The sequence below is a fragment of the Gymnoscopelus braueri genome (genome assembly GCF_963280865.1).
Source record: "Gymnoscopelus braueri genome assembly, chromosome: 5".
Lineage (NCBI taxonomy): Eukaryota > Metazoa > Chordata > Actinopteri > Myctophiformes > Myctophidae > Gymnoscopelus > Gymnoscopelus braueri.
In genome coordinates, this window is record NC_137606.1 from 52,420,776 (window position 1) to 52,433,275 (window position 12,500).

The 12,500-nt window shown below is 42.7% G+C and overlaps 1 protein-coding gene across 1 annotated transcript in view; it reads left to right on the plus strand.

Moving 5' to 3' along the window:
• Positions 1-12,500, plus strand: part of LOC308086073 (exocyst complex component 3-like protein 2) — a 94,818-nt gene that overhangs the window by 31,593 nt on the left and 50,725 nt on the right. Inside the window, exons 2-4 of the mRNA XM_080429432.1 lie at positions 3,382-3,710; positions 4,823-5,045; positions 5,890-6,143. Of these exons, the coding sequence (XP_080285558.1) occupies positions 3,404-3,710; positions 4,823-5,045; positions 5,890-6,143 (784 nt within the window). The 5' untranslated portion in view covers positions 3,382-3,403. The remainder of the gene's footprint in view (positions 1-3,381; positions 3,711-4,822; positions 5,046-5,889; positions 6,144-12,500) is intronic.

A 12,500-nucleotide genomic window follows, 5' to 3' on the forward strand; every position in this document is an offset into this window, starting at 1 on the left:
ACCTTTGACACAATCTAAATGTCTCAATAGAAGATCAGGGAGACAAAATACAACCACCCCAATTATATAAGCTATATTGTATTAACATACTACCATACAGATTGGACAAAATTACATTTTATTCATAAAAAAAAGAAAATTACAAATAATTTGTAAATTTCATTTTTTTTATGAATAATTATGAATAATAATAATTTTGTCCGCTTTAACACGGCAGCCGCATGGCTAGTGCTTCCTCTCAACTGGCCTTCCTAGAATAATTAAAGATGAAATGAAAAATTAGTATCGGACAGATGTGGACACTGTGGAACTGTGTGATATCCTGGTTCCGGCTTGCTGTGTGTGTGTGTGTGTGTGTGTGTGTGTGTGTGTGTGTGTGTGTGTGTGTGTGGGTGTGTGTGTGTGTGTGTGTGTGTGTGTGTGTGTGTGTGTGTGTGTGTGTGTGTGTGTGTGTGTGTGTGTGTGTGTGTGTGTGTGTGTGTGTGTGTGTGTGTGTTAATGTGTTAATGTTTTATGATGGGATGTGGGCCCTTCACTCCTTCAACCATTAACTCGATGTAGACGCTTTATGACAGTGAGAACATGCTGGTATCAGTGGTTTTATAAAGGCGGGACGATCGCTATACGGTAGCGCCTTGGTTTACAGGAACACAGCTGTTATTGACCTGCATGCATTGCTGGGGTCATTTCTGATGGGATCCACGTCATACATTTTATATCGTGTACAATTATATAAGATATTCAATTTTAATAAATATTCACTCAGGAACACTTCAACCATTTCCAACCTTGGTCATTTCATTAAACCTGCCATCTTTATTGTAGGTTGGACATCATTGCAATCTCCTCCCTCCATCGGGAGAGATGGACAATGGACACAAAACGTATGGATCGTAGCTCTAACTAAGCAATGCTATACTGTGACATATTGCACTGGTTTGCTGTGGCCATTGGCACCTGTTTCATTAGAAACATTTATGATGAGGAAGCAAATAAAAGCACTTTGCGATTAACAGTGACTGGCATCCGTTGCTAGGTTACAGGATAATGTAAACAAGGTACATTGGCAGTGATATCAGGAGATACTTTTACACTCCTTAAAATGTCTCTCAACTAATCAACAAATATGAGGGACTAACTATTGTACCATAGATAACATAATGCAGTCTTGTCTAATGTCATGCCAACAGTTATGAAACAGGTCACAGTAAGATGATAGCAGATTCAGTTGTAAATGTTATCAGATCTGTCCCAAACAATACAATAACCATCCAACACACATCAATCAATATGTAACCACACATGTCATTATCATTTCCATTAGCCATAACATGGAAACATGTTAGGTTTGATTCATACTTTGTTGCACACCATTTTGATCTTGTAGATCTGTTATTTGTGGTGCGCAATACAGTACCGACATGCAACAAAGTATAAATCAGGCTTGGTCCGATTTATTAAAGGGATATTTCACTTTCAAACATGTTTGGGGTCATTTTAACGTCTACCCTGGCTTTTGTGAGGACCGCAGACAGTTTTTAAGTTTCTTGTTTCAATATTTATCTGATTCGATATTCATTTTATCAGACACGCCCCCTTCCTATACAAACCCATTACAACTTTAAACTCCATTTTAACCATGTTAGATTCATTGAAAACACCCGTCCTTGATTCTGGTGACATTGTCCTTCTAATGAGTGAGGGGCCATGCTTTTTTGATAACTTTTTTATTTTATTTTATTTTTTATTTTTTTTGTATTTGTTTCTTTTTCATTTTCCAAAAAAAACTATGAAAAATAAAAGTAATTGAGGCAGCTTGATGAACAAGTAACAACCCCCTGGGCCTGGACGTGATGTACAAGATTTTATTGTCTTTGGTATGACCCGGGATTGAACCCCGACCTCCCAATCTCAAGGCGGACACTCTATAACCACAAGGCCACAAAAAAACGCTTGGCGGACATCGTGCGTTCCCTCATTGCACTCGGTTGAGAGTCCTTGTCCTTTTGTTGGTGTAGCTTAGCCCCGCCTCTTTCCTGATGTTTGCTAGTTCATGTCTTTTGACATAACGTGTGGGTTCACCTCATTGGTCATGGAAAGTAAACTAAGTACATTTACTCAATTGCTGTACTTAATGCAATTTTGAGGTACTTCTACTTTATTTCATAATGTCCATTTTTCAATAGTTATTATTTTTTTTACTCCACAACATCTCAGAGGCAAATTCATTCATGAGTAGCCTACTTTTCATACTCACAGTAAAAAGTAACACAAGTAAAAAGTATTCATTGTGCAAAATGTCCCATTTCCCAGGTGAAAAATGTATAAAAAATATTTGAAAATAGCCGATCTACAAGCTTGTAGCTTGTTGATCTGCTATTTTCAAATGGTTGAAATATATATATAGATATAAATGTAGTAACTAACTACATTTTTCATATAATTGTAGTGGAGTAAAAGTACTTTTCCTCTGAGATGTAGTGGGGTAGAAGTAAAAGTGTTGCAAATTGTAAATACTGAAGAAAGTAAGAATTCCTCGAAATTGTGCCTAAAGGGATAGTTCACACCCAAAATGTCTTCAATTATTTTTTTTTGTTTTTGTCGCATTCCTAAGCGAATAATTTCATGATTGCCGGCTGTCTCCGGAGACGCCGGCAATCATGAAATTATTCGCTTAGGAAAAAACTAAAACAATCTCCACGAATTCAAGGCTTCATGGGGGCGTGTAATTGATAGAAATCAAGTAAATTTTTGTGTGTGCTATCCCTTCTGCCAAAGACGTTTATAAACGTCTTTGAGAAATTAGCTGTTGCCTGCCAAAGACGTTTAAAAACGTCATGAAAAAAAAAAAAAAAATTCAAAAAAATTCAAAAAAAAAAAATTCTAAAAAGATTCTCTAATTATTTAGTATTGACACATTTTCGATATTCCAAACGAATAAGGAGATAACAATTTCCAAAGATTTGCTGCTCCATCCACTTCAATGTTAAAATTGAAACGGACAAACAATTCACAATGTTTTTTGGTTTGAAACTACTGGTTTTGAGCTATTTTCAAACATCAAACAACACATGACAACAAGGTCAAATTGACCTCGTTGACATTTGTGAAACCACACCTGAATCTCATCTGTGATTAGAAATTTTCTGGGGATCAATCATACTTGAGAAAAATATTTTGTGGCTATGCTAAAAGGTACCAAAATCGGTCAAAACCCTGGCAGAGGCTACAGACTGCTCTGAAAAAACTCTGGCAGGGTAAGAGTTAAGCACAGTACTTGAGTACATGCACTTCGTTACTTTACACCACTGATATTTGTGTTATGTTTCCTCATCTCTCTCTCTCTCTCTCTCTCTCTCTCCATCTCCCTCCCTCTAACAGCCTCCCCCCTCCCCTCCCCATCATGCCCATCTTCAAGAACCTCCCGGCGCGTCTGAAGGGAGGCGGCCCGGCGCTAGAGAACGCTCTGATCCTCCGCAGGATGAGTCTGAACTTCACCCCGTCCCACCGCCGCCACCACCACCACCACCACAACCCCTTCAACGACCACTCCCCGGACCACCGCCATCCCGACCACCACGACGGCCTCAGCCTGGGCAGCGGCAGCCAGTGGTCCCCGGGGGGGTCCCTCCTGGACGGAGGGGCTCCGACCGACAGGAACCCCTTCGAAGACGAGGAGGACGAGAACGAGGCCAACGAGGGGAAGAGAGGTATTAGCATTTGTCCGGTAATTAATAATTAACCCTTTGAGACCGGGAGAGCATCTGTGTCATTTTAGATTTGAGCTATAACCATTATTTAATAATTTGCCTATTAAAAAATAGCAAATCTACAAGCTCATATAAGTGCCGCGCTATGAGCTTGTACATCTGCTGTTTTTTGAATAGCCAAATAAATCTTAAAATGACACAGATGCGTTCCCGGTCTTAATGGATTAAAGCTGCACTATGTAATGTTTCTGTTCCATCCCGGATTTGAGCCTTCGCACAAGTGCTGACAGTTTTTTTTTACCACTGAGATAATATAGAGCCTGCCTGCTTGTCTGCCAGCTCAGTTATTACTTGAGATAATCACAATTATTTTGCATAATTGTCAGGAAAATGTTTTGGCCCCATTCATATCCATTCACGTAAATCCACTTGGTTCCCAAACGTTTTAGTTGGAGACCCAAAAGGGAACCTGGGACCCAAGCTAGTGAAAATAGCAGATTTGTGAGATTGTAGATTGTCTATTTCTTTCTTTCTGTGGACATGTCCCCTAATTGCATTTGTTTGTATGACAATTAATCGTCAACTAGGCCTGACCTCGACTAAGTCGACTAGTCGACTGGTTAGTCGCGGGGGGTCCGAGTCGACTGCGTGTCTCTTAGTCGACTCTAGTCAAAAAAAAAAAAAAAGTTTTTTTTTTTTTTTTTTTTTTTTTTTATATGGCCAAAAATGTTCTAAATAGTTTTTTGGCCAAGTCTACACCTGCAACCACACGTAACTTCCACTTTATTCTTCTTATTCCTCGTCTTTGTATTGGTATTGTTTGTGTTGGAGCGCCTCAGTGCGGCTGCAGAGTTCATGTGCAACCTCTTCCAGAGAAAGATAGAGACACTAGAAACTCTGCTGGAGACACAAAACAAACTGTGTAGACTTGGCCCTTTTGAAATAAAATGTATTTTGGCCCTAAAAAATATATATATATATATATATATATTAGTCGACTGCCAGTCGACTATTGGCAATTAGTCGCCAATTAGATTCGACTAAACAAATCCTCAGTCGGGGACAGGCCTATCGTCAACTAATATGTAACGATGTCGTGCCATCACCTACAGGTGGAGGAGGAGGAGGAGGAGGAGGATCAGGAAAAGGCTCGTTTAAGTTCAGCTCTCCGCTGAAGAGCCTGGGCAAGCTGGGCAAGAACCTGAGGCTCTCTGGGCGGGGGAGCAGCAAGGCCAGCGGTACCACCCCCTCGCCACAGGGGTCGCTGCAGGGAACGCCCTCGCCGGCGGAGAAGAAGAAGAGAGGAAGGCGGAGCTCCGAGGGCAGCCTGTTGAGGTGAGGAGCATGACCATAGATATAGAAACCTAGATACCTCATTGGCCGCTGCAGTTCATTGGAGCGACCTGTATCGCGGCCACCATATTTTATACAACTAGATTCAGCCAAGTCTCGGAAAAAGACGTGCTGTGATTGGCCAGTAGTCAGGAAGCGTGCCCCCTCTAATATGGCGGCCGCTGGGGGTCCCCAGCGAGATGTGTTAATATAGCGTCACAATCATTTTAACTACTTTAACCTTTTATACTTTGGCTAAATGGACAAGTAAAGTAAAAGTACCTCAACATTGTACTTGAACCCTACAGCATGACTATTCTGGGGGGAGCGTAAAACACAAAAACAGCCCATTTACGATGATTTGGTGTAGATGAAAAAAGCTGTCCAAGTACAGAGCCAAAACTCAGGTCCAATTTGCTAAGCCTAGAGGGTTTAAAGGGGTAGTTCACCCCCCAAATAACTTTTTTTCTATTGATTACTCACCTCATGGAGCCTTGAATTCATGGATATTTATTTGTTTTTGTCGCATTCCTTCCTTTATTATTTGATTATAATAAATTTAGCCCCATTGATTCCGGTAGGAGACACAAATGCATTTGTGTCTCCTACCGGAATCAATGGGGCTAAATTTATTATAATCAAATTATTGGCTTAGGAATGTGACAAAAACAAAAAAATATCTATGAATTCAAGGCTCCAGATGGTCAGTAATCAATAGAAAAAAAGCTATTTTGGGGGTGAACTACTCCTTTAAGGTGGTTAAGTGCAGTGCCTGAGTAAATATACTCAGTTACTTTTCCGCCGCTGAACAGCGTGTCCGTTGCGGTTTTCCTTCCTTTTTGGCCAGGTTTGCGGGGAAGTGCCGCGACTCCCTGAGCGCCCGCAAGGAGTCCCTGACCAACGGAGGAGAGCTGGGCTGCGCGGAGAGCGAGGGAGGAGACTCCACCAGCCGCCGGCTGTCCTTCATGAAGATGGTGGGCCTGGGGGGCAAGCTGAAGAGGGAGTCCATGCAGGACCGCACCTCCTCCCAGGGCCCCGAGGAGGAGAGCGTCCAGGAGGAGGAGGTGGTGGAGGAGGTCAAGCCCAGGGAGCCGCTGTCAGGTATAGTTAGGGAGATGTCTCTCTCTCTCTCTCTCTCTCTCTCTCTCTCTCTCTCTCTCCCTCTCTCTCTCTCTCTCTCTCTCTCTCTCTCTCTCTCTACCTCTCTCTACCACCTCTTCAATGTTTTTTTTTATCACCCCTTCAAGGTGATTAGGCCCCTCTGCTTTGTGTTGGGGTCTTTCTCCATAATGACATTAATGATTATACCTTGTGTAGCACAGTGCTGCTGTGGTGTTACTCCTTTTCACTCCCCCGCGAACAGCCTTTTTGCATGTAGTTTAAGCGCAAGGGGGCGGGGCCGAGGGTGGCGGGTGGGGAGAGAGCCTGGCGACTCGAGTTATGTTAGTGCACTGAGTGGCAGCTGGGGCAAACGCAGTCCCCACAACATCATTTACGATTCTGTGCCTATCGGTACATAACTCGGACGGCGCTTAGTCGACTCAGCAGACCATCGGCCGGTCGTCGCGGGCACTCGCGCCTGGAGGCGCTCGGGCGCGACTCCTCGGCCTCAAGGTCTGCTGAGTCGGCGCGCCTCCGTCATGGTCCAAAACTATACTTTATCGGCGAAAAAAGTAGTCTGTCTGCGGTTGTTTGAAAAATCGTAAATGATGTTGTGGGGACTGCGTTTGCCCCAACTGCCACTCAGTGCACTAACATAGCTCGCTTCGCCAGGCTCTCTCCCCACCCACCACCCGCCGCCCCCTTGCGCTTAAACTACATGCAAAAAGGCTGTTCGCGTCTCCCCCCACAGCGGTCTTCAATGAGTGAGAGTTCACAGAAATGCTAATAAACAGCTTACATTAGGGAACAGTGAGAAATTGACATCCTCATGCGCGTGTGCAAGTTCAGATCGATTGGTCAACACACTGTGGAGAAAAATGGATGAGGACAGGCAGAATGACAGACAGACAGACAGAAGTTTTTTTGAGTTTTCCTCATTTATCATTTAGTATATCTCTGCTGTCCGGCAGAAACTAGCTAACTCCAAAATGTTCATTTTTCAGGAAATGACAAAAACAAAACAAAAAGTGGAGTTGTGGAGGTTTTGTTCATCATTGCTAAGAACAGCTGAATGGACCTCCAAGCTCACAATGAGGTCGGCGGTCAAAAGGGGGTGGAGCCTGGAGTCGGCAAAACCAGCTAACTCCACCCCCCTTTGGTGGAGTTAGCTGGTTTAGCAGAAAGTTTGAGGATCCAATGGAGTTAGCTGGTTTTGTCAGAAGCACTTTTTAATACTTTTCATTGGTTAAATTTTTGTTTTACCAACACACAGACATAAAGGCTGTTCAATAGCACTGATTTATGGAAAAAATGCAAAAGCGGAAAAATGGAGCTAGCTGGTTTCTGCCCTACAGAATAGTAGTATACAGTAGAATAAACAACTGAATGGTTGGTAGGGTGCAAGTTGTTTTGTCTGGTGTGAAAGTAAGTAGGTCACTATAGGAGTCACTTATTGTCAGTATATCAGCGGAGCAAGCTGGGCATCTGTTTCCTTTATGAGGTGCTAAGACTCCTGGGAGATGGACTGCTGAGGTGGGGCTGCTGTAGCGTCAGCTCCCAGTCCTAGAACTGTTTTCGACTGTAATGAAGTGTAACCCAGCTCCATCCAGAACCTGTGAAGGTCTGTGATGTTTTATTTTTGCTCATGTTTCCATTACAACCAGAACCCCTGAAGGTGGAGGTGCTATTTTTGAAAGTGCAAGTTCAGAGTTGTGGGTTCCCAGAACTCAGGGTTAGGTTAGTAGATTACCACATCCTGAGCAGGGCCCAAATGATCTAGCCTGGTAAACCCTCCCTCCGGAAATCTCATTTCTATTTGATTCCAGGAGTGAGTCTGGCCTGATCGCCCATTCTGCAATATTGGCTGTGGGCTGGAGTTGGGCGGGAGTAATACCGTTGACTGACAACCCCTTCAGCCAATGATAATTTTCCCCCTTCAGCCAATCAGCAGTTCACCAGTGTAATGTGACGCAACGGGACTTTTGAGACGGCCGTGCCCAAAATGGGTTGCCTTATTCGGATACATGGGTGTCACTGCCCGCCCCTACCGGTTCTCTAAATTTTTATTTTTAAATAGGCTTTGTCATGATTAATTGACCACATATATGAAGTTAAACAACTAAATTCTATCCAAACGATATCTTATAAGTAAATTCCGTGCCTCAAAATAGAAGTTAGAGAGCTTTTTGAAGTAAAAAAATAGCGGAGAATATAGCGCACAAGAAAAAGATGGCTGCCGATCGTGTTTTGGGCTCACTCGAACTCGCCACCTGATTGGCCAACGTAAGCTGTCAATCACAGAACAATGAGCGACGACGCTGATAGGCTCGGCCGTTTGGCACAGGTTTGGCATACACAGCCAATATTGCAGAAAGGCGGTTCATGCCAGACTCACTCCTGGAATCAAATAGAAATGAGATTTCCGGAGGGAGGGTTTACCAGGCTACAAATGATCTTGATTTGTTTTTGTTTTATTTATAAGTGTGCAAGTGGGAAAGGAAACCCTTATGGGGATTATACAAGGTTCTCACCTGGAAAAACATAAGTTGTAAGTTGTCCCCTAGGGTAGGTACTAGAGATGCGCGGATCGCGGTTTTAGCCGCGGTTGCCGCAGTTAACCGCAGTTTGGGTGGATTTGGGTCAATCAAATATAATTATTAATTCATATTGGATAAACCGCGGGTGAAATAATGCGGGAATTAAATTAATGATAACAATCTATAGGCCTATAATAGCTTTTAAAAAGCACTACATTTCACCGTGTGCGTTTGTAGTATTTTAATATTACGTCATTTTACACCAGGCAAAAAATAGCCGCTCACGACATGTTGCTTTGCAAGCAGCCAGTGTTGCCAGGTTGCGAGAGATATAAGTAGCCAGGTCTATGAAAACAAGCCCAAAACAAGTGCCAAACAAGCCCAAAAGTCGCAACACAGAGCATTGTTTTTGCTCTGTGTTTTGTTTTCACTTTTTCTTTCTTTTTCTGTAAAGCACTTTGAGCTGCATTTATGTCATGAAAGGTGCTATATAAATAAAGTTTATTATTTTAAAAGTCGCTTATAAAAAGCTTATAAAAAGCCGACATGGCAACAAAGTGGTTGAAAGCGAAAGTAACTTAATGAAGACGTGCGCTTGTTGTTACCATGGTTGTGGATTGTATACAGTCACTGCATCGCGACAGTGGTGAGTAACACTGTTTATAAGAAAACTAACGTCAGGAAAATAACAATTATTTGGTGCGGTTGGTGCGGATCTATAAATAGGATGATATAAGTACCGCGGGTGGATGGCGGATGGATAATGAACTTGTTAACGCGGATTTGGGTGACAAAAAAAGCCATCCGCGCATCTCTAGTAGGTACCCTCACAGAACATGCAGTAATCCTGGTCTCTATCCACAAGTTTCCTATAGGGCGTTGTGGGCATCACTTCCTGTCGATTTGATTGGTTTTGATTGGATCAAATCGACAGGAAGTGATGCCCACAACGCCCTAGGAAACTTCCTGGATACTGCCTCCCCCTGGTCAGCCGGGGCGCCTGATGGAGGGGAAAGGAACTGGCTGGAATATCGTGTTCCTTCCACGCGCTACGTCCTACCGGGGAAACTCCCCCCTGTCAGCTCGGCTCTGGTCGCTCCCTAGGCTGGCAGAGGGAGTGTAGCGCCCAGGATTACTGGGTGAAAAAAATGGGGTTGCAAAATCGTGGGATAAATATTTTAATAAATACAAATGTTGAACAAAGAAATCAAAAATAAGACACGACAAACACACAAGCACTGAATGTGAAGTAGCGTGTGTGTGTGTGTGTGTGTGTGTGTGTGTGTGTGTGTGTGTGTGTGTGTGTGTGTGTGTGTGCGTGTGCGTGTGCGTGTGTGTGTGCGTGTGTGTGTGTAACTGTGTGTAGCTGTGTATGTGTGTATGCAGAAGGAGCGCGTTATTATGGTCGAAGCAAGTGGAGAGGTTTGATTCATCAGGCGGGCCCTCAATCTATGTTTTAAGTTACTGAGTGAAGATGAGGAGTTGGCAATAAGTATGTTTGTATTCCAGAGTAGAGAACCTCTGTGTTTAATGTAGAACTGGAGGGAGGATGGAGAGTATTGGATTGTTTTTGTAATTAGGTTGTGAGCACCTTACCCCATTAAAACTGGGAAAGCATCTGTGTACATTTTTAATTTTTGCTATATATATTATAGCAACATAGGTTTTTCAGACAACTCTTAGGATTTAGAAAAGTGGTTTAGAAGAGTGGTCTTCAAAAATGGCAGATATACAAGCTTACAGTGCGTCACTTCGTGCCGCACTGTAAGCTTGTACATCTGCTATTAATCTTTATTTATTTTTTAATCTTCAAAACGTTTGGGAAATGTTGAATAATTTTGATTCACAGCCAAATACATATCATTTTGGGGGTCCTTGGCACAAAAAAAGTGTGAGAACTACTAATATAGACGACATTTGTAGAATCTGCCTCAGGTCTTAATGGGTTATCTGAAACAGTCTTAGCGTATTGAAACACATCTTGAACCTGTGAATTATGTGTCCGGGTCCAGTGGAAAGGGACTCAATTCGGCCGTCATGAAAAGCCACAAATGAGCTTCAATTTATCTTTCATTTTTTTTGCCATATTAACACAGTTTGCATGTTGAAGAAGGTTTTTATTCCAACAGATGAGACGTTTTTGAGTCAGTAAATGGTTTAAATTATATTTAAACCATGCAGTTACACAGCAGAGCACTGTTCACTTACTTCTTGTAGTTGAAAAGAGCTTTAAATTACCCAAGCTGTGCTATTCTTTCACTGAGTTGGTGGTGGCCGCAATAAAAACCACAACCTTATGGTTGAAAGGCGAGCGCTCTATCGACCAAGTTACCCGCTGTGAAAGTGACAAGCAACCGAATGCACACCCACACACAGTAAAATAAAGGCGTGCAGGGAGAGAGAAACACACACACACACACGCACACACACACACACACGCACACGCACACGCACACGCACACGCACACGCACACGCACACACAAACGCCTGGTTTATGCAGGTCTGTTTAACCCCAAATACCACAGAACCAAAAACAGCTTAAAAGTGAAGCAGTCTTGTTTTTGTCACACACACACACACACACACACACACACACACACACACACACACACACACACACACACACACACACACACACACACACACACACACACACACACACACACACACACACACACACACACACACGAGAGAGAGAGAAGGGCGTGCTATGTTTGTAGATGCTAAACAGACATATCAGCACAGGTAGGAATAGATCAGTTTACGTGTGTGTGTGTGTGTGTGTGTGTGTGTGTGTGTGTGTGTGTGTGTGTGTGTGTGTGTGTGTGTGTGTGTGTGTGTGTGATAAGGTTGATGGGGGTAGCAACAGCTCTTTCTGTGAGTGTGATTACACAACAGCCAGACCAGCAGGACCAGCCTTTACTGTAATCTGACCTCCATCATAATGCTTACATACCTGTGTTCTACCGATCCATGACACACTCTGTCACGCTCAAGCATGTCCACGGACCACTAGTGGTCCATGGCATAACTACTAACATAATTACATAATCATTTGGTGGTGGAAAAAGGTGAAATATACATAGACAAGATTCCCAGGCCACTAATACACGGCCTTCAAATCCTGATCAGAGCAAATCTGCAATTTTTGTAAATCTTTGAATATATATATATATTTTTTAACATTTGTAACTCTCAAATGTCTCAAAAAGTGTCTTAATTTTCGTTTATTGTTGCTATATTAGTGGTGCTCAATTTTTTTCTTGTCAAGGACCCCCCAAAATTATGTTTTTGGCCAGCAATCCCCATCAAAATATGTTGTTCCAGGGACCTCAGAAGCAAAGATTTGAAATTAAAAATGTTGTTCTAAAAAAAAGATCTACAAGCTCATTGTAGATCTTTCTATATTTTTGATATAGACAAAATATTAAATAATGGATAAAGTGGTTAAAACCTAAAATGACACAGATTCCTTCCCGGTCTGAATGGGTTAAAGTGTCAAACACTGCTGTCGCGCCACATTTGTGTGCAATTTAGTTTTTTTCAATTAGTTTTTTCATTCTCATGGCAGACGCCTGAACAGCGTCTCTGCCACGTTGGAGCAACGGTGAGGCTGTGGCCTGGTGTGACTAATGTCATAGCAGTTCCCTAAACAGTGTTTGTGGCAAGTTTTGGTGCATTCTATACTATGAATGGACAGACTGAGTGGGGTCCTTAGAGGTCTGTAACTCTCAGAGAGTATTCAAATGGGACCAAATGGACCTGTAAGGTTTCTCCGACCCTTTTTGCGAAGATTGCTTTCAGAAGAAAAAAAAGCTC